The 21,209-nt window shown below is 42.1% G+C and overlaps 1 protein-coding gene across 1 annotated transcript in view; it reads left to right on the forward strand.

Annotated features, from left to right (window-relative positions):
* Positions 1–21,209, forward strand: part of ATP6V1B1 (ATPase H+ transporting V1 subunit B1) — a 64,229-nt gene that overhangs the window by 16,888 nt on the left and 26,132 nt on the right. Inside the window, exons 2-3 of the mRNA XM_042468866.1 lie at positions 9,220–9,275; positions 18,600–18,698. Of these exons, the coding sequence (XP_042324800.1) occupies positions 9,220–9,275; positions 18,600–18,698 (155 nt within the window). The remainder of the gene's footprint in view (positions 1–9,219; positions 9,276–18,599; positions 18,699–21,209) is intronic.

Here is a 21,209-nt window from a genome sequence, read left to right on the forward strand (position 1 = left end):
TGTGCAAGTGTGGGGGGTGTGGGGGGTGCCCCCCTCCACTTTTTCCTTTTCTTTTTCTTTCTTTCCCCCCTAATTTGAGGAATCAACAGTCAGGGCCAACAGCTTTTCATCCACCTTTTCCCCTCCTGGCCCCCTGACTCCCTTCACCTCTGCAAAGAAGCCCCTTCGCCAGCCCACCCAAGACCCTTTTCTTTCTCCGGAGCAATTCATCCCCTTAATGATCTGAATTGCTGTTTTCCGGTGGCGGGTCTCCCCTCCCTCCCTGTCCTCCCCCATTCTCTCCATCTTTACGTTCCTTCATCGTAACATAAAGACCCACATCTTTTCAGGTTTAGCCCTGATTAGAGTAGACCCATTGAATTGGTTGCACTCACCTATATGTTGACCCAGTGTCCAACAATAGATTTGATGGATCTCACCTAATTTGAACCAAATCAAAGGATGCAGGAACTAGTGCCATAGTACAATGCAATCGACCAGAGTTCTGTGGCAGAGAATGCTAAGTGCTTGTCCACACTGCGGAATTAAAGCCGTTTGACACCACTTTAGCTGCCATGACTTCACTCTACAGAATCCTGGGATCTATAGTTTGGTAACTCACTAGAGCAAGGATCTGGGGTGTAGACAACTCCAGAATTAAAGCAGTTTGACACCACTTTAACTGCCACAACTCCATCCTATAGAATCTTGGGATTTGTAGTTTTTGGTGAGCCAGCAGAGCAAGGATCTGGGGTATAGCCACAACCCAGAATTAAAGTAGCTTGTCACCATTGTAACGGCCGTAATTTTCTTCCCGCTGTGCAGTTTTCAAAGCCTAGGTTGCTGTCACATTGCAGAGTTTAAGGCAGTTTGACACAACTTTGACTGCCATGATTCTGTCTTACCCAATCCTGGGATCTGTAGTTTGGTGAGGTACAGAGCTCTCTGACAGACCAGGCTACCAAACTACAAAGCCCATGATTCTGTAGGATAGAGTCATGGCAGCTAAAGTGGTGTCAAACTGCTTTAATTCTGCAGTGTGCACGCACCCTAAATCCCTTCCCAAACTATAAATCCCTGGATTCAATAGCATGATTACCTGGATTTTGGGGTGATACCAGATTCAGGTGTAGGTATGGAGGTCCTCAGAGAGGAAAGCATCCCGACTGAAGTCCTTCAGAGGAACTGTCACTTGGGGGGTAATAAAACATATGCTGCGCACATCATGCAGAAAATCCTGAGTTAAATCTCCAGGAAAGGCTGCTGTTTCTTCAAAAGACATGCTCTGCCTGGAACTCTAGAGAACTCATGCTCCCTGTCAGAGCAGCCAAATACTAGGTTACATGGAGAAGGAATCAATACAAACATATACAGACAAAGTCATGCATCTCTGCAGAGTGTGGATGAATTCCAAAAAGCACATCTTGATTTTGTCATTTTATATAAGGGACACCATTTTACTACACTATGATATATAAAGGGGCTTGAGCATCCATGAACCAAACCAAGGGCCCATTGTAGTTAAAACAAGCAGAGATGAGGTCGCAATGGGAAGCCCTCTAAGCCCTGTAATAGCAAACTTTTACATGGAACCCTTTGAAAAGCAAACCCTGGAAACATCAGCAAAAAGCCAACAGTATCGTTCCGATACATGGATGACACTTTCACCATTTGGAGCCACGGAGAAGATCTGACTGTGTTTCTGGACCATCTGAACAACAGCCACCCAAACATTCAATTCATGATGGAAAAAGAAAAGGAAGGAACATTGCCATTCTTGGGTGTCCTGGTCATCTGCAAACCGAACCAACATTTGGGCCACACAGTATACAGAAAACCTACACACACAAACAGATACCTACACAAGAACTCCAACCATCACCCAGGACAAAAAAGGAGCACAATCAAAACACTGGTTGACCAGGCAAAATGGATCAGTGAACCCAACTTCTTGGAAGATGAATGGAAGCACCTAGTCTGGGCTCTACAGGTGAATGGTTATTCCAGCTCAGACATCAGAAGGGCTGACAGACCCAGAAAAGGCCAGAGGAATGAAGACAAGCAACCACCCAAAGGGAAGATATTTTTACCATACATCAAAGGAGTCACAGACAGAATAAGGAAATACAATCTACAAACAATCTACAGACCAACCAAGAAAATCCAGCAAATACTGCACTCAACGAAGGACGGGAGAGACCTTCTCACAGCCACAGGAGTTTACAGCATACAGTGCAGCTGCAGACGAGGCTACATAGGGACCACCATACACAGTGTCCAAACACAAGTCAAGAGACACGAGAGACACTGCAGACTGGGTCAGCCAGAAAAATCAGCAGAACACATGATAAACCATCCTGGGCTTAAAATGTTGTTTGAAAACATTGAAATTCTGGACCATGCCAACAGCTATCAGGTCAGAATGCACAGGGAAGCCATTGGAATCCACAAACACCGGGACAAATTCAACTGGAAAGAAGAAACTCTTAAGTAAAGAAAGTTTGGCTACCAGTCCTGAAAAACATTAAACCAGGACCTGAAAAACATTAAACCAGGTCCTAGGCCATGCAAATGCAGACCACCCAGGGTCAGGGGTTTCCCCAGCAGACAATGGATCATTAAGTAAATGGACACCCTGAGACCCTGCCATCGACAACAGAACAATACACAGATTAACATGGAAATTGCTTCCTCCCAACCCAGGGTTACACAGTATATATATACCTCACTGTCTTCCATGCCAGCATTCTCTGAAGATGCCAGCCACAGTTGCCAACGAAATGTCAGGAATAAACTCTTCCAGAACATGGCCACATTGCCCGAAAAACCCACAGAAAACAATCTTTACTCCAGCTTAGCTAAGGATAGGTCAGATTTGGTGCAAAACTGGCCTTTGTTTATGAAGACATTTGGCACTTAAACTGGGACTTTGGCCCTGCCTTGTGTAAACAGGTTGTGGTGGTGATGATGGGGAAACCGGTGTATCTCATTTTTCAGAGAGCATGGCCAGGTACCTACTGAGTGCCACCCAGATGGCACCACAGTAATTTGTTGTTGTTGTTGTTCTGTGCCTTGAAGTCATTTCTTTTTTTTAAATAGTTTTTATTAATTTCATTTTCAAAACAAATTAAAAAAACATTTATACAACAAATAAATTCATTTCGCAAACGCTGACAACAATATCACATTCATTCAAATATCATTCATTATTCTCCATCTACAGCTTTCAGCATTTTATCATTTCCAGTCTTTCTGTAAAAGGCTATCACACCGTGAAGATGTAATATTTTCTTTCTTACACTTCCTTGAAAGCTGTTATATCAAAACAGATTCATGGTTAAACTTTTACACACATATGAATCTATATTTAAGGTTGTTAATATATATGTATATTAATATATATGTTTCTACTTTTGTTTTAGTCCAGGTTTAATCCCATGGTTACTATTTCCCCCAAATTTTTTGGTTAAAGAGTGAAGAGTTTGTTTTTCCCCCATTCATGGAGGTAAGCTTTTTGGAGTCATTTCTGATGAATGGAGACCCTAAGGCAAACCTATCATGGGGTTTTCTTGGCAAGATTTATTTGGAGGAGAGATCCATCAAGGCTCTCCAAAATCCACTGGAAAAGAAGATTTCTTCCCAGTTTCCCATCTCTCTTTTTCATCTCAAGACATTCAGGGGCTAAGGAAAGCTCCGCATTTGGGGGCTTTCTCTGGACTGGGATGAAGTGTCCAGACCCAAATTCCCGTTTCTCGCTGCTCCGTTCCATCCTTTCCCCCCTTTTTTATCTCAATCCACGGATTTCCACGGCAGACGGCACACGGTGACATTTTGAAACGTGCCAAACTAACCTTTCACCCAGTCACTCTGCTGTCACAGCAAATGATGTCAATGGGATCTTTGGCTGAGCTCCGTGTTTGTGTGTGATTGTGTGTGTGTGTGTGTGTGTTGGGGGTGGCAATGAGCAGTAATCCCACGTTAATTACGCACAAGGCAGGGCACCCAATGGCAGAGTAGTGCAGATGAAGATAAGCAATGGACTACAGGCTGAATCTCCAAAATACCTGCGACCAAAAGTACAGTCGGCTCTCCTTATCCACGGATTTTTTTATCCACGGATTCAAGCATCTACGGCTTGAAAATATATTTTTAAAAAAGAATAAATTCCAAAAAGCAAACCTTGGTTTTGCCATTTGATATAATGGGCACCATTTTGCTATGATGCCATTATATTTAATGAGAGTTGAGCATCCACAGATTATTCATGGGGGATCTGGAACCAAACCCTGACGGATAACAAGGGCCCACTGTATTTTGGATTTTGCATTTTTCTTCAAATTTTGGCCTACAGTCGTCCCTCTGTTTTTGGGGAAACCAGACATTTGCCTATATTCAAGCCCCATTGGCTTGAATGGCAGGTGCATGCTCCATTTTGTGCCCCTCCGTTTGCCGCCTGCCGAATGGGCGAGGGACATGGATTTCAAGTCCATGAAAACAAAGGGGCAACTGTACATTCATATACAGTATGTATTTATTATTATTATTCTTTTCTTTTCTTTTCTTATATCCCACCTTTCTCCCAATATATGGACCCAAGGCATAGCATAGTAATTTAAGTGCTAGACTACAACTCTGGAGACCAGGGTCCGATTCCCAGCTCAGCCACGAAACCCACCTTGGGCAAGTCACATGCTCTCAGCCTCAAGGAAAAGCAATGGCAAACCTCCTCGGTACAAATCTTGCCAAGAAAACCTAGAGATAGGTTTCACTTTACAGTCAGAAATGACTTCAAGACACACAAGGAGAAGAATAAGATGTCTTGGAGAGTTTCGTTTGCAGCTTAGACACACAATAGTTCTAATAATTCTGTGCATGGAACAAAGTTTGTAGACACCGAACCATCAGAAAGCAAAAGTGTCCCTATCTCAGCCACCCAGGAGGACAATTTTGAAGCATTTTAGATATTGGAATATTTGCATATATATATATTGAGATATCATGGAGATGGGGCCCAGATCTAAACACAACATTCATGTGTCTTCCATTTGCACTCATGTGGAGCTTTTTGCATTTTGGAATATTTTGGGTTTCACAATTCCGGATAATGAAGATTTCAACCTTGTGTTACAAATGGTAAAGGGAGATCTTGTCATGCCGCCTTGACCTTATTGGAGAGGCGGGGTAGAAATAATGATAATTGTTGTTGTTGTTGTCGTCATAACTTGGAAAAGAGGTCTAGAAGACATTGCTATCTTATAATTTTTCAAAACATGGCTGTTTTGTTTTGTGTGTATTTCTAAAATGGAGGGTGGACGGGACTGGAACTCCTCCTTCTCCTCCTCCTTTTCCAGAAGCAACAACCAAAAAAGCCCCTTTTGCAACAAAAGGAGGATATTTAGGACACCCCGAGACCTTCCTCCTGCTGCCCTCTTGTCCTTGCGCAGCAGGAGCAAGCTAGGCCCCAGCGCACAGATGTGTGAGGCTGAAGGAGGCCCGGCTGGCTGAGGCCGACTGGGTAGGTTGCGACCTTTACAGAAATGGTGGCTGTACGTGTCAGACTTAATGGAGTTGACGCTCCCAGACAACAACGTGGACCGGGCCCACGGCAGGGGACCATGGACAGGGGGAGAGGAAGGAGAAGGAGAAGGGAGGTGCTCCAAGGGGGAAAACATGCTCCTTGCTCAGGAAGCCGGCAAGGGATGCTGATGGGCGAAATCTCTGAGATACGGTCTAGGTTCGGAAAACGATGCAAAAAGTCGAGATTGCAAAACCAAACCAAACACAGGAGCCAAAGTTGTGGTCATGGTTTTCTTCCCCACTTAAAGATAATGCAAAGAACCCTGCACCTTGCACAGAATTCTTCTTGCTCTGTTGTTGTTGTTGGTGGTGGTGGGACTCAAAGCAGCTTACAGTACAATTAAAAACATACAGAGGTGATACATTTAAAAAGAATTAAATTATTACAGCATTAAAAACAGATTGCTCGTTAAAAGAATAAAATACAGTTAAAAAGATAACAGTGTTTAAAACTGTACACTTTAAAATAATATACCATATACTGTTGGTCCTCCGTTTTCATGGGGATATGTTCCAGACCCCTCACCATGAAAACGGAGGGCCATGCGTATTCAATCCGCATAGGCTTAAATGTGGTGCACCCCTTTGCCGCAGCTCAGACATGCTGCCCATGCGTGCGCACCAGCTGCGCATGCCACTGAAAATAGCGGAGGTTGCTCCTCTGTGGATATTCAGGGTCACGGTTCTCAGATCCGTGATTTAGGAGGGGCAACTGTAGTCTCAAGTATAGGTCGACTTCATATATAAGTGGAGGACAGGTTTTGGATTTTGATATGATCCTTGGATAAGTTGAGGATAAAACTTAGGAGCATGAAGGATGTAAAGGATGAAGCAAAGGAAAACAATGCCAAAAAAACCTTACAAAATTCCAGCAGACATAACCATTTGTGCTCATACTAAAGTCTGGATGGATGAGAGAGTAGAAACTCTTGCCTTTCACCAGGGGATGGTTAGATCAAACGATCAATTGATCGATCGATCGATGAGTTAAAGTACAGTACTTACACTGACCCACCGATAAGTTAACTCAAGTTTTTGGGGTCACTTTTTTAATCTAAATTTCTAGACTTATACATGAATATATACAGTAACACCGGTTATTCTTCCCAGTGGGTTTTTCAGATTGCTGGGAAAGACATTTTGCAAGCCATGGAAAATAATTATGGGTATTGTGAAGTCAGAGGCTTTCACGGCCAGCATCCATAGCTCCTCTGAGGATCCCACAGATCCTGGCGAAATGTCAGGAACAAACTCATGCAGAACACGGCCATGTGGCCCAAAAAAGCCACAAGAAATGAATTATGTATATTCGTTCCATTCCTCACTATATGACCTCTTGGTAAAATTCAAAGATATAGCCGTGTTAGTCTGTAAAATCATTATGTAGAGAGATCTAGTCTTTAAACAGAGGCTGGATGGCCATCTGTTTGGGTTGCTTTGATTGAGAGTTCCTGCATGGCAGAATGGGGTTGGACTGGATCAGGGCCCTTCTTGGGGTCTCTTCCAACTCTAGGATTGTATGAGAAATCCCTGCACAAACCTTTGGGATGCTGAACATTAGCATTTATGAATTGCAAAATTCTCTCTCATCTATTATTCTTCCCGATGGGGGTTCCAGATTGTGGGGATACCCGTTCTTGACCTGGGAACAAAAATTGTGAATGTTCCTATCCTTAACGCAGCAGGAGAGAACATAAGAGAGGATTTTGCACACATTTCTCCAAGTATTCGGCATGCCAAAGGTTTGTGCAATAATTCCTCTGTGCAGAAGAACGGGCGCGCATTAAAGAAAACCCAAACACCTGCTTTCTGCTCAGAAATTTGCTTTTCTGGATAGAAAATGCCAATGGCATGAGAACCCAGCTATGCAAAAAGTGAAACAACTCTTCATTTCTACAAAAAGCTCTGTTCAGATTGCATTCTTTTGATCCATTTGCAAAAGCTCAAATGCCAGGAATGGACAGAGAGTTCGCAGTTATTTTTCCCTGTTTGGAAAATGGGTTTCTTCTTCTATACTATGGCTGCTACTTATTATTATTATTATTATTAGAAATCCCAAATATTCCAAAATCCAAAAAATTCCATGTGACTGCAAACAAAACACACATGAATGTTATGCCTAGACTTGAGTCCAATCTTCATGGTATCTCATTATATATATATATATATGTAAATATTCCAAAATCCAAAATTGTGCTCATGAGTGGCTGAGATAGGGACACCTTTGCTTTCTGATGGTTCATTATCATCATCATCACCATCATCATCATCATCATTTTTATAACTTCTCCATACAAATCTAGTTGTATCAATCCCATATATACATGTTTTAACTAAATCCTATCAAATTGGTCGTATCAGTCATGTGTAAACCTTTCAGCACATAATTATTACATTCGATACTCTAGCTAAATTAATAATTCAAATAACCATGATAGAAATACTGCTACTAATAATATTAGCAACACCAATAATAATACCATTAATAGTAGCAATACCAGAATATTGATATTCAGTGACGGGGGGGGGGGGGAATACCTCAAATAAACATTGATAAAGTAGTGTAAATTATCCGTTGCTGAAACCCAGCATATAACCTATAACCAACCATGTTCCTAATCTTTCTAATCAATCCACATAAATTAACACTCAGAAAATTCTGCTGGGAATAATGATAATAATGGGGAGAATTCTGTGCAATTTCCTCCCAATGTTTGTATTTCCTAAAATGTGGAGGCATTATTCGGCAAACAAAAAACACGCCTGGTTTCGGTGCAACCCTCCCTCCTGCTTTATGCTCAGAAAATGTGCAGAAAGTATTGTTTCCTGCCCATTTTCTACAAAGAAATCAATTTTTTTAAAGGAAAAAAAACCCCATACAATAATCCCTGCATAACGCTTTGGGACATTTGAAAGGAATACAGGGAAAGACTGTGGAGGGATATTCATTTTCTCCTTCATTGGGAACAAAACAATTGCAAGTATTTATCCCCACATGTGAGAACTGCTATCCCTATGGAAGAAAGCATTGTTTCCTGTGCAGAAGATGGAAATGGGGGGTGTTTAGGAGGGGGAAACCCCACATATTTCCCCAAAAGTAATTCCTGAACAACTTCTTTGGGACATTCGAATACAGAAGAGAATTCTCTGGAGGAAAGTAGGAAAACAGAAACGACTAAATAAATACTATTGAATACATAAAAGAGTCATATAGAGGAACTCAGCTATTTGCAGAAATCAAATATAGTGGAGTGGATAATGGTTTAGAAAGATGGAGTGATATGTAGATTTACGTTATAATATAATGTATGGAAAGATAATGTCGTCCTTTGAGAAAACTTTGGTTGGAAAGAGAAGTAACAAACTGTGATTATATATAAGGGTTCCTCTCAACCGGGAAGAAATTGTTTTCACGAATTATCTAATTATAGAAATAGATGTGTGTCTATATGTAATTTGTATTGGTATTGTTTGTTCGTAGTGTCGATATTCGTTGGTATTGTTGCATGTATGTGTTTTATATAATAAAATATAAATATAAAATATAACAGAGTAAAATAAGATCAATGATGGTGGTAAAGGCCCAATAACTCATCCCCATTTCCCTTTCTTTCTTCCTTCCTTCCTTCCTTCCTTCCTTCCTTCCTTTCTTTCTTTCCACAGCCTACTGGACTGTTTGCGGAGTGAACGGACCGCTGGTGGTACTGGACAATGTTAAGGTATTGTGGTTTTTAATTGCAATTACTTTCTTTTCCTTTTAAAGAAAGGAGGGCTGCATTTGGCAGAATGGGAGCCTGAAACCTGAGTTATGGGGACCTTAAGTTCTGTGCTCAGAATGAAGACCGCCAGCTAACTCTTCGTTTAAGCAAATGCTTTAAGACTCTGGCACATCCATCCAAGGGAAGTGCAAAGCTAGTCTGACGTTTTCCATGCATGTGTGTGTGAGGATCAAATAAGTGAAGATTTAAACCTGAACTCATACATAATGTTTTGGGGTCATTTCAAAGACCAGTTGGCCTTCAGTGGCCACTGCTAGACCTCTGATGTGGTCAAGATCAAGCTGTGGATATTGCAGAACGTGGAAAAGTTAGGTTTCCCCAAAATCCCTGGCAGATAGGGAGAGGGGCAGGGAGACATGGGGTACATCTACACTGTCGAAATAATGCAGTTTGGCACCACTTGAAGTGCGGTGGTATCCTATAGAATCTTGGGATTTGTAGGTCTTTAGCCTTCTCTGCCCTAAAGTGCTGGTGCCTCACCAAACTACGAATCCCAGGTATCTGTAGGATGGAGCCATGGCAGTTAAGGTTAAACTCATTGCATTATTTCTCCAGAGGAGATGCATCCCAGATCTCTTACCCATTTCAGCTAATCTGTCACTTTTCAGTATTATGAGACTGGAAAAGATGGAACGGGTCGAAAGGGTGACCCCTAGTGGCCAAAGGGGCTCATTCCTCTGAAAAGCAGCTCCAATTTCCTTCTATATTTTTTGCAGGTATGTTGTTGTTGTTGTTGTTGTTGTTGTTGTTGTTCTGCCTGCAAGCTGTGGGAAAAGAGATTCCACCCCAACATTGGGAAGTCTCCTTCTCTGAAGGTTTTCAACAGAGATTGGATGGCCATAGGTTACAGGGAGGGCTTTGATGGTGTATTCCTGCATGGCAGAAGGGGGCTAGACTGGATGACCCTTGGGGTCTTCTCCAGCTGTAGGATGCTAGGAAACATACAGTGGCTAAGAAAATCAGCATGTGCTTTATAGACTATAGCAATGCCTTTGGCTGCATACACCATGAAAGGCTATAGAACGCCCTTAAAGACATGATGGGAGTGCCAAGACATCTGATAGTCCTAATGAGGAATCCTTACTCAGTACAAGAGGCTACTGTCAGGACAGAAGACGGAGAAACAGAATGGTTCCCAATTGGCAAAGGGGTCAGGCAATGCTGCATCCTCTCACCCTATCTCTTGTATGAGAACATATTGTAAGAAAAGCAGGATTGGACATAGAAGAAGGAGGAGTGAGAATGGGAAGGAATATCAACACTCTGAGATACGCAGATGACACTATGCTACTAGATGAAAACCTCACAGGCTTGGAACAGCTACTAAGGAAGATCAAGGAGGAAAGTGCAAAGGCCAGGCTTATGGTTGAACATAAAGAAAACAAAAATATAATGACCCCAGAAAATTTACACAGATGCAACCTAGACAATGAGGAAATAGAAATAGGAAAAGTATTTTTCATAACCGTGATTCAAATATTGATCATAACGGGAACCGCAGTCAAGAAATCATAAGAAGACTAAGAATGGGGGGCAGCTAGGAGAGAACGAAAAATCTCCTAAAATGTAAAGACATACAACTGAGCAGAAAGTTAGAACCATACAAGCCATTGCATTCCCTGTTATTGCCATGGATGGATGTGAGCGATGGACAGTTGAGAAATGGATAGGAAGAGCATCAATTCATTGGAGATGATGTGGCGCTGGAGAAGAGTGCTGAGGATCCATGGATGTCCAAGAAGACAAATATGGGTCTTGGAGCAGATCAAGCCAGAAACCTCCCTGGAAGAAGCCAAGATGATCAAAGTGAGGCTGTCATATTTTGGCCACATCATGAGCGGAAGGACTCCTGGAAAAGACAATAATGCTGGGAAAGGTGAAACAGAAAGAGAGGAAGGCCACAGGACAGATGGATGACTCTCTTACAGAGGTCCTGGAATGAATTTGCAGGACCTGAAGAGAGCAGTGGAGCATAAGGAGTCTTGGGATGTCTCAACAAAGGATCGCCATGGACCAAGATCGACTCAAGTGTGGATAACAAGAAGGGTGCTAGGATTCTGTGTCACCTCTCAGTCTTCACTTCTCCAAATTAAAGTTGCCTAGCTCCTAAGCTGTTCCTAATAGGACTAGGTTTCTGTGGTCACCATTCTCTGGACACATTCCAGCTGGTCAAGATCCTTCTTGGGCTTCAGAACTGGACATTGGATTCTGGTTCTCGGATAGCCGATCTCACACTGCCAGCATCAAGTCCAGCACCTTCCTTGTGAATGTGCCTCTTTTCCTCTCGGCCCTACTTTGAACTTTAAGCTGACGTGTTAAAGGACTGGGGTTGCAATGGGGAAAAATCTCCTGTGATCCGGCTCTTTAATTGATCTTATTAATCCCCCTCCTGCACATATCAGAATGAAAGACCCTATAGAAGCCATGCATTGTGTCGGCCAGTATCCAACAAAGCCTCGAGTGTGCTTTAATGCGCCTCGGAAGAGGGCATTGTGTACATGTGTGGAATGCCTGGTTTTTAATTGGCGGCCACCCAGACCAAACTCATGGATCTGTCACCCAGCGCCAGAAATTAGGTCCATTCTACATTCCTACTGTTTTTTCACTCCGAGCCTAAACAGATTTATTTGGAAGTAAGTCCCTTTGATTTTAATGGATTTAGTCCTATGTACATATGCTGGCCTGGCATCCGCTCCACGACACACTGTTATGATCTCTTGTGGCAATTGGTGGAGATTAGCTATGAGAAGCTCAATGAACCTCCATGGGCAGGGGCAGTGTACCTCACCATGCCAAGGCTCACAACAGACAAGAAAGCAATTCGCTGCAGGCTCAACAATGCTTTCAGCACTTCTCAAGAGGCACTGAGCTTCTGACAGCAAAAGACGGACTGCCTCACAGCTTGAAAACGTTCAGTTTTTGAACTCTGGGAACCCAACACCCAGCAAGTGTGCCTTTCACAGAATCATAGAGACATCCAGGCCATCCAGTGCAAATCCATTCTTGCCATGCAGGAACACAACACTCAAAGCACCTCCGACAGATGGTCATCCAGCCTCTGTTTAAAACCTCCAAAAAAGGAGACTCCACTCTCCAAGGAAGTGGTGTCCTCTGTCAAACAGCTCTTACTGTCAAGAAATTCCTCCTAATGTTGAGCTGGAATCTCTTTTCCTGGAGCTTGCATCCATTGCTTCATTGGGTCCTAGTCTCTGGAGCAGCAGTGGGGAGGGGGAGATCCTGCAATAAGCCTTGCCCACAGTAACCCACCTGAGTGAGTCTCTCCATCTGGTTTGTGGTCTTCCTCTCTTTCTCCTATCATCTACCTCCTGCATTATTGCTTTTTCTGGTGATTCATTCCTTCTCATGTATGATAGCCTCAGCTTGACCATCTTTGCTTCCAAGGGGAGCCCTGATTCAAGGACCCATTTGTTTGTCTTCTTGGCTCTCCATGGGATCATCCCAAGGACTCTTCTCCAGCCCCACTTTCAAAGGAGTTGGTTTTCTTTCTGTCTGCTTCCTTCACTGTCCACCTCTGCCATCCAGCTGGGGATGATGGAGAATACAGTGGCCTGGACCATTCGACTCTAGTGCTCAGCTGTATGTTTTGTTCTTCAGTTCTTTTCCAGTTCTTCATAAGCTGCCCTTCCATTCTTACTCTTCTTATTACTTGACTGCAGTCTCCATTCTGGTCAGTATTTTCTTTTGGATGTGGGAATTCTTTAACTATTCCATTTCCTTGTTGTCTAGATTGAATTTGTGTACAGTGGGCCCCGCGCGTAAGGGGAATCCGTGTGTGCTAGAGCCCCTTAGAAGTAATGGGGCTCTTGTCTGCGCCTCTCTGCGGCGCAGCGGCACACACACGCCATGGGCATGCGCATCATTACTTCTTCTGGGGTGCGCAAGGGGCCTTTCTGGCAGTGTATGCTGAAAGCTGCGTATGCCACGCCGTGTAAACATGGGCGCACTGTGTATCTTCTGTGGTCACTATTTTTGTTCTCTTGATGTTCACAATCAGACCTGCCTTTGCACTTTCATCTTTGGCCTTCCTTATGAACTGTCCAGTTCCGAATGCCTTCTGCATATTATGGGTGTCATCGTCTACATATCTTTGGTTGTTAGCGTTGCTTCCTCCTATCTTCACTCCTTCTTTTTCTGATTCTAATTCTGCTTTTCTTATGATGTTTTCAGAATATAAATTGAACATGGAAGGTGACAGGATCCAGCCTTGCCTGACCCCTTTTGCTCATTGGGACGATTCTGTTTCCCCAATTCTGTCCTGGCCTCTTGTCCTTGGGACAGATTCCCCATCAGGACTATATCAGATGGAGTGGCCCTCCAGGACTTTTAGGGCATTCCATAGCTTTTACATGATCTATAATAATAATAATAAATAAATAATAAAATTTTTTTTTTATTTTTATTTTTATACCGCCCTGATCTATGGATATCACAGAAATATCAATAAAACACACATATACCTTCAGGTTAAAACAATTACACAGCACAAAAATAAAACGAATAAAACCCCATTGCCATCCTCTTTGCCACAGAAGAGGAAGGGGGGCCCACTGGACTTTGGTCGGGGAATGCCATTTGAAATAGAAAGGTTTTTAGGTCCTTTCTAATTGGGCCAGGGAGGTGGCCGAGCGGAGCTCTGTGGGCAGCGTGTTCCAAAGGGCCGGGGCGGCGATGGAAAAGTCTTCCTCGTGGTAGAGGTCAACCTAGCCCCTGGCACCTTAAGTATTTGCTGCCCAGATGTTCTGAGGGTGCGGGACGGAATGTATGGGGAGAGGCGGTCCTTCAGGTATCCTGGGCCCAAGCCATTAGGGCTTTATAGGTCTTACCAACACCTTATATTGTGCCCGGAAGCGAATAGGCAGCCAATGCAAGTCTTTAAGCATCGGTGTATATGGCTGGCCCTGAAGTTCCAGTGACCAGCTGGCTGCCATATTCTGTACCATTGTAGCTTCCGGGTTTGGTATAAGGGTTGCCCCATGTAGAGTGCGTTGCAGAAATCCAATCTCGAGGTTACCAGAGCATGTACTACCGTTTCAAGGTCCCTCTGGGCCAGGTATGGGCACAGCTGGCGAATGAGCGAGCTGATAACAGGTGTTCTTGACCGTGCATTCACCTGAGCAGTCAGGTGAAGCGACGAGTCAAGAAGCACCCCCAGACTGCGCACGAGAGTCCTTCACAGGGAGCGTGACCCCATTCAGGACGGTGGAACTACTGCCATTCCTGGACCAGGGGAACCTATCACTAGTACCTCCGTTTTCTCTGGATTCAATTTGAGTCGGTTTTCCCTCATCAGCCCATTACTGACTCTAGACAGGCCACGAGAGGAGAGACGCCATCCCCGGTCACTGCATCAGTCGGAGACATAGAGAAGACTATTTGGGTGTCATCAGCGTACGATAACCCGCGCCCCATGTCTCCGGATGATCTCTCCCAGCGGTTTCATGTAAATGTTAAATAGCATGGGAGACAGAATGGCTCCTTGAGGGACCCCAGTTTTAAGGGGCCTCTCATCGGAGCACACGTCTCCCAGCTGCACCATCTGGGACCTCCCAGAGAGGTAGGACCGGAACCACTGGAGTGCAGTGCCCCCGATCCCCACCTCTGCCAGGCGCCCAGAGGATACCATGGTCTATGGTATCGAAAGCCGCTGAGATGTCCAAGACACCAACAGGGACACGCTTCCCCTGTCGATGCCCAGACGGAGGTCATCGACCAAGGCGACCATGGCCGTCTCAACCCCGTAACCCGCCCGGAAGCCAGTTTGAAATGGTCCAGATAATCCGTTTCATCCAAGAACGCCCTGAAGCTGGATTGCAACCGCCCCTCGATCACCTTCCCTAAAAATGGCAGCAGACGAAACTGGCCAATAATTATTATGTACCAGGGGGTCGAGGGGGGCTTTTTTAATAAAGGTTTTACTATGGCCAATTTTAGTTCAGATGGAAATTGCCCTTCCCTCAAAGATGTATTAATAATCCGGCGTAAATAAAGTTACCGCCGTCCCCCCTGGGCCGCTAGCCATGAGGAACAGGGATGAGAGAGCAATTGCTTTGCTGTAATCTATGAAACACATGCTGATACATGAGTTCCATGTAGCTAAGTAAAATTTGGTAAATCATCATCAATGGTGACACACAGATACATGTAGTATACAAAAAGGCACTAGACAAGGATGCCCTCTGTCGCCACTGCTATTATTACGGTCTCGGAAATATTAAACATATATGAAAGAAGAGAAGAGGAATAACAGGTATAAGAGTCAAAAATAATGAATATAAATCAATCGTATGCAGACGACATGGTAATAAACCTTGACAGATCCATTGGAGAGTGTAAATGCACTCTTAAAAAACAATTAATGAATACGGGAACTTGCTGGTCTAAAATCAATGTAAACAAACAAAAATGTTAGTTATGAATATGACAAAGAAGGAAAAGAAAATTGGCTCAATATCAAATTTTGAATTCAGAAGAAAGTTAAATATTTAGGAATTAACATTACAACCAAAAATTCGAATTATACAAAAAACAATTATGAAACAACATGGAAGAAATTAAACAAGATTTACCGAGGTGGTCAAAATTAAGCTTATCATGGATCGGACGAATTTCCACAATTAAATGAACGTCACATCTAAAATGTTATATCTCTTCCATCCTTACCAATAATTACGAATGATGGCCCTTTAAAAAATGGGAGAAAGATCTATTGGGTTTTATATGGAACAAGAAAGACCACGTGTGAGATTAAAAAATATTCAAGAAAAGAAAGAACAGGAGGTCTAAACTTTCCTAATTTAAAACTCTACATTATGCATGTAGCCTGACGGATTAGCGAATGGGTGACACTAAAGAAGAAAAACTATTACAATTGGAAGATATGGCTTAAAATTCGGCTGGCATGCATATTAATCTACGACAAATTAAAAATCAACAAGGATTCTACAATCATTTTGTGAGAAATCTTTAATTCGAATTTGGATAAAGTATAAAACACGGTTGATCCCTAAAATTCCTAGATGGACTTCAGTTAATGAGGCCTTCTACAGAAGAGAAAAAATGATAAAAAATAAATGGATAACATTAAAGATCTCATACTGAAAGAAGGAAATCAACACAGGATAAAAACACCGGAAGAAATTAAACAAGAAGGCCTCAACTATAATTGGTTTCTATAAGGCAAATAGCAGAAAGCTACAAAAGATGAGAAGACAATTAAAATTGAGACAGAAGAAACTGATTGAAAAACTTGTTTCAGGGAACACAACAACGAATATCGAAATTATATAAACTGATCATGGCTTTGAGCAGAGAAAGAACCAATTAAACAATATATGATTAGTTGGGCCCAAGATTTTGGAAAACCGGTTTTACTTGAAGAATGGGAGAAAAACTGGAGTAAACGAATAAAATATACTTAAGTTACATATCAAAGAGGCATATTATAAAATACAAATAGATGGTACCTACCCCTGAAAAAATGGCTAAATCTACAAAAAGATGAAAGGTATATGTTGGAACTGTCAAAAGAACAAGGTACAATGTACATATGTGGTGGGAGTGCCAAAAGCTAAATCATTTTGGGTATGTACACAAAGACTACAAAAATCACTGAGGAAAACATTGCCTTTGAAACAACACTGTAATTACTAGGTATGGCAAATCAAAGAATTGAAAATAAAGCGGGAAAATTATATTTTATTTAACTACAAGCTGCACGAATAATATTTGCAAAAAATGGAAAAATAAGGAGGAACTACAAAAGAGGATGGATTAAAAAATTTATGAAATCATGGAAATGGATAAATTGACTATTTACTTGAGAGAGGGCAATACTGAAAAATTTATAAGGATTGGTCATTAGTAATAGTATCTATGTAGAGAAAAAGGAGAAAAAAGTGTATCGCCTTTAAGGATTAAGTTAGAGTGGTAAGGAGAATGTTTTCATACTGGATTGTGATGTCTCTCCTTTCTTTCTATCTATCCACCCTCCTTTTTTCTTATCTCATCAAGGCCAGCATCCTTTTTTTGGGATATACTACTTTAAATAAAAAACAATAATAATATATAATAATTATAATAATAAAAAAGATGACTCCACACTTAATGAGTAAAGATTAGGAACATGTGAAAAGGGAGTATAATGTGAGTTAAAGATGCAAGAGAGGGAAAATGGGAAGTCAGATATTCAATTAAAATATAATATCCAAAGTAAGGAGGGAAGTACTTTTATCTAGATGTTTTAGATGTAGGATGTTGTTTGTCGGTTTGATGTATGTAATTGTTTTATTGTCTATGGGCTTTGAATGTATTTAATAAAAAAAAAATTTGGTAAAATGTGATGTTTTTAAAGAATTTTTAAAAAGGATGTTTTTAAAATATGTATTTTTAAAAAATTGAAATTGAAGTATTAAAAAAACCTTTTAAAAAAACGCGGCCTCTCCTTTCACCTCTCACTGAGGGGCTGTACAGACCACTGCTACGGGAGTGGACTGCATCCGCCTTTATCTGTGTGGATCGGGGCTGCGGCAATCGCATGCCATGGGCCCGATTCTACTTTCTGCAGTGCAAAAGGAACTGCAAAAGGCGCTTTTTTGTGCCCTGGAAAGGGTGCCATAGCGCCAGTGCATGGCTTTCGATGCTCCTTTGGTGTTATGTCATGTAGGACACAGCACCAGAGGGGCACCGTGATGCTGTGCGCCATGTGGAGTGGCGTGTGGCATCACGCTGGCCTGGGGGCAGAGTCGGCATGCATCATGTGGACACCACACCACCATTCCACCCCCAGGCCAGCCTCAATGGCCAGTCTGTCAAGCCCCTGAGTCTCCTACTCACCCCATCTCTACAGGATTTTAAAGGGACGCAGTCGAAGCCACAGTCCATTTCTTCCAAAAGGCAGGTGCTTGGGAAGCAGTGGGGTCACCCCCCTCTTAGGCAGACCACAACAAAAGAGAGTTTAATTAAGGTGAAATTAACAGGTTGTTTAATCAGGAATGCTTCAGCCACAAGGAAGCAACTGAAACAGTCTGAACCTGCAAACACTCAGTGTTTAACAAAAGGCACAAGAGCCCTTAAAAGCCATAACAATGCTTGACACACGGCAGGAGCTGTAGTTGCATTTCATACTTATCCGTTTTGAACTACTACAATCTTTTTAGGGGGGTCTTTGGGAAAAGTTATGACAATATGGCCCTCCTGGCTTGGCTATTGTATGCTATTTTACTTCATTTTATCTTTGTCTTGCAGTTTGCCCAGTATGCCGAGATTGTCAACTTCACTCTCCCAAATGGTACAGAGCGAAGTGGGCAGGTGCTGGAAGTGGCCGGCTCCAAAGCGATTGTCCAGGTGGGTCAAGAGTTTGGACTTTGGAACATTTCCACAACGGCTAGAAACTGGTTGCCACTGATATACCTCTTTTAATCAGCAACAATCTACAAATAGCAAGACTGGTAGAATTCCCATTTGACAAGTGAGGAATGCAGAGCTTGGAAGTAACATTGCAGGCAATGGGATTAATTGCAACTAATTCCTTTTTGTAGTAACTAAGGTCTAATTAAGTTGCATAACAGCCATAACATTGCAAGTGGTAACAACACTTCTTTTGTGGTGTAATGATAAATGTTTACATACAATAACTTCCAGAATCCACTGTGATCCCTTTATCGGACCAACCAAAACACACAAAAACATGCTGCAAGCTTTTAAAGCTCCACTGGCATCTTTATCAGGCTATCAATTTGCTGTTTCTATTTGCTGTTTTCTTTTTAATGGCTAACAGTAACAGTAACATCAATAATTGGTTGTCTGACTGATTGATTGATTGATTGATTGATTTCCTGCCTCCCCTCAAGGCTCGAGGCAGGCTACAGCATGTTAAAACAATTAAAAAGAGATAAACCCACAGTTAAAATGCAATGCTATAAAATTATTAAAATACACTCATAAAAGTTCATATACAGATGAAAAAGCCATGATTTAAAATCCTATAAAAACAACTAATACCTATAAGTCAAATATAAAATTATAAAACAGTCTCAAAATGCAGTTCCAAATCCCAGGATTCTGTCGGATGGAGCCATGGTAGTTTAAGTGTTGTCAAACTGCATTATTTCTCCAGTGCAGATGTACTCCTGCTAAATGTTGAACTAAACATCAATCCTTTACATTGAACACAAATGACCTAGATTACATGACATTTATTATATTAATTACATTTAACATCCCGTCTTTTTCTCAGCGCAGGGATCCAAGGCAGCACACAACTTATCATTTTTGCATTAATTTTTGTATTAACTTTTTTTAAAGTTGTACATGTCTTTTAAAACTCTTAATACAAAATTTAAAGCACAATTAAATCAGACTTCTATTTTTAAAAAACACAAAACGGTTAAACGCAAGTTAAAAATGCAAGTACAAATCAGTTTTAAAAAGCATACATAAAACATAATGAAATCAAAGCGTGGCATCCCTCCCCCCATTAAAAGCTCCATCTGCTGCAAGATATTAAAAACCAAATCCCTCCTTAGACAAACAAATAATAATAAATGTGTACAAGCCACTGCAAAATATATTGGATTATAAAAAGGAATAGATAGTCAGAATGTACTGTTGCTGCAAAAATCCATCCCCTCTTCCAGCTTCTATGGGGCTTGCAGCTAAATTCAGAGGGAACAAGGGCATCCAAGAGGGTTTGCAGGTGAGGTCACAGAGATACTGCTTATCAAAAGGTCCTAGCGTTTCAAGTTTCAATCCTGCAAGCTCTGCTTTCTCTAAACCACTGTTCTTGAGTACAGTGCCCATTTACCCTTAGGGCATTTTGTTGTTGTCGTTGCTGCCTTTTAAGTTGACATCAACTCATGGCAACCCTTTGGATGAAACATCTCCAAGACCCCATTGCTCTGCTTAGGTCTTACAGATTCAAGCCTGTGGTCTCCACTATTGAGTCCATCCATCTGGCATGTGGCCTTCCTCTCTTTCTATTACCCTCTTCCCCAGCATCATTGTCTTTTCTAATGAGTCCTGCCTTCTCATGATGTGGCCGAAGTATGACAGCCTCAGTTTAGGCCTCATTCTCACCACCTTTTAAACCGGATCTCAATTCAATTTGAATTGGTTTAAACGACCCTGGTTCCTGCTTAAATCAATTTGCTGAAGCGATTTGGTGAGGGGGGCCATGCACCAGACCCATTTAACTTGTGTCTTTTTAATGCTGATTTTTTCCGGGTCTTTTTCATGAAAGCGATTCAATGCAAGTGTGAACCAGAAGTGGACCAAAATCAATTCAAATTTGCTCTTCGGACGGCTGGAGCCAAATAATTTTGAATCGATTCATTCATGAATGCAAACCACAAGTGAATTATTTTGGTGCCAGAAAATGCGATCGGGGCAAGTGCAGTGTAAACCACGATTCAATGTCGAATCGATCCATTGATTCAGATCACACACCAATTTATCTGTAAGTGAGTATGGTGTCTTAGTCATCTTGGCTTCCAGGGAGAGCATAGACTGCTCCTTCTTTCTCCTTTGCTTAAAAGCAGCCAAGACAATCCTGGTCATACTTCCATAGCAGAGCTGGACCTGGTACAGGAAAAGAGATTCCACCTAAACATTAGGAAGAACTGCGTGATGAAGAGCTGTTCAACAATGGAAGACACTCCGTCGGATGGTGGTGGGGTCTCCTTCTTTGGAGGTTTTCATACAGAGGCTGGATGGCCATCTTTACAGGATGCTTTGATGGTGTATTCCTGCATGGCAGAAGGGGTTTGGACTGCATGGCCCTTGAGGTCTCTTCCAACGCTATGATTCTATGGTTCTATGGTAGTTCCTCAACTGTTACTGGCCACTGGGGGGAAAGCA

This window comes from Sceloporus undulatus, chromosome 5 (genome assembly GCF_019175285.1).
Source record: "Sceloporus undulatus isolate JIND9_A2432 ecotype Alabama chromosome 5, SceUnd_v1.1, whole genome shotgun sequence".
NCBI classification, from domain to species: Eukaryota; Metazoa; Chordata; class Lepidosauria; order Squamata; family Phrynosomatidae; genus Sceloporus; species Sceloporus undulatus.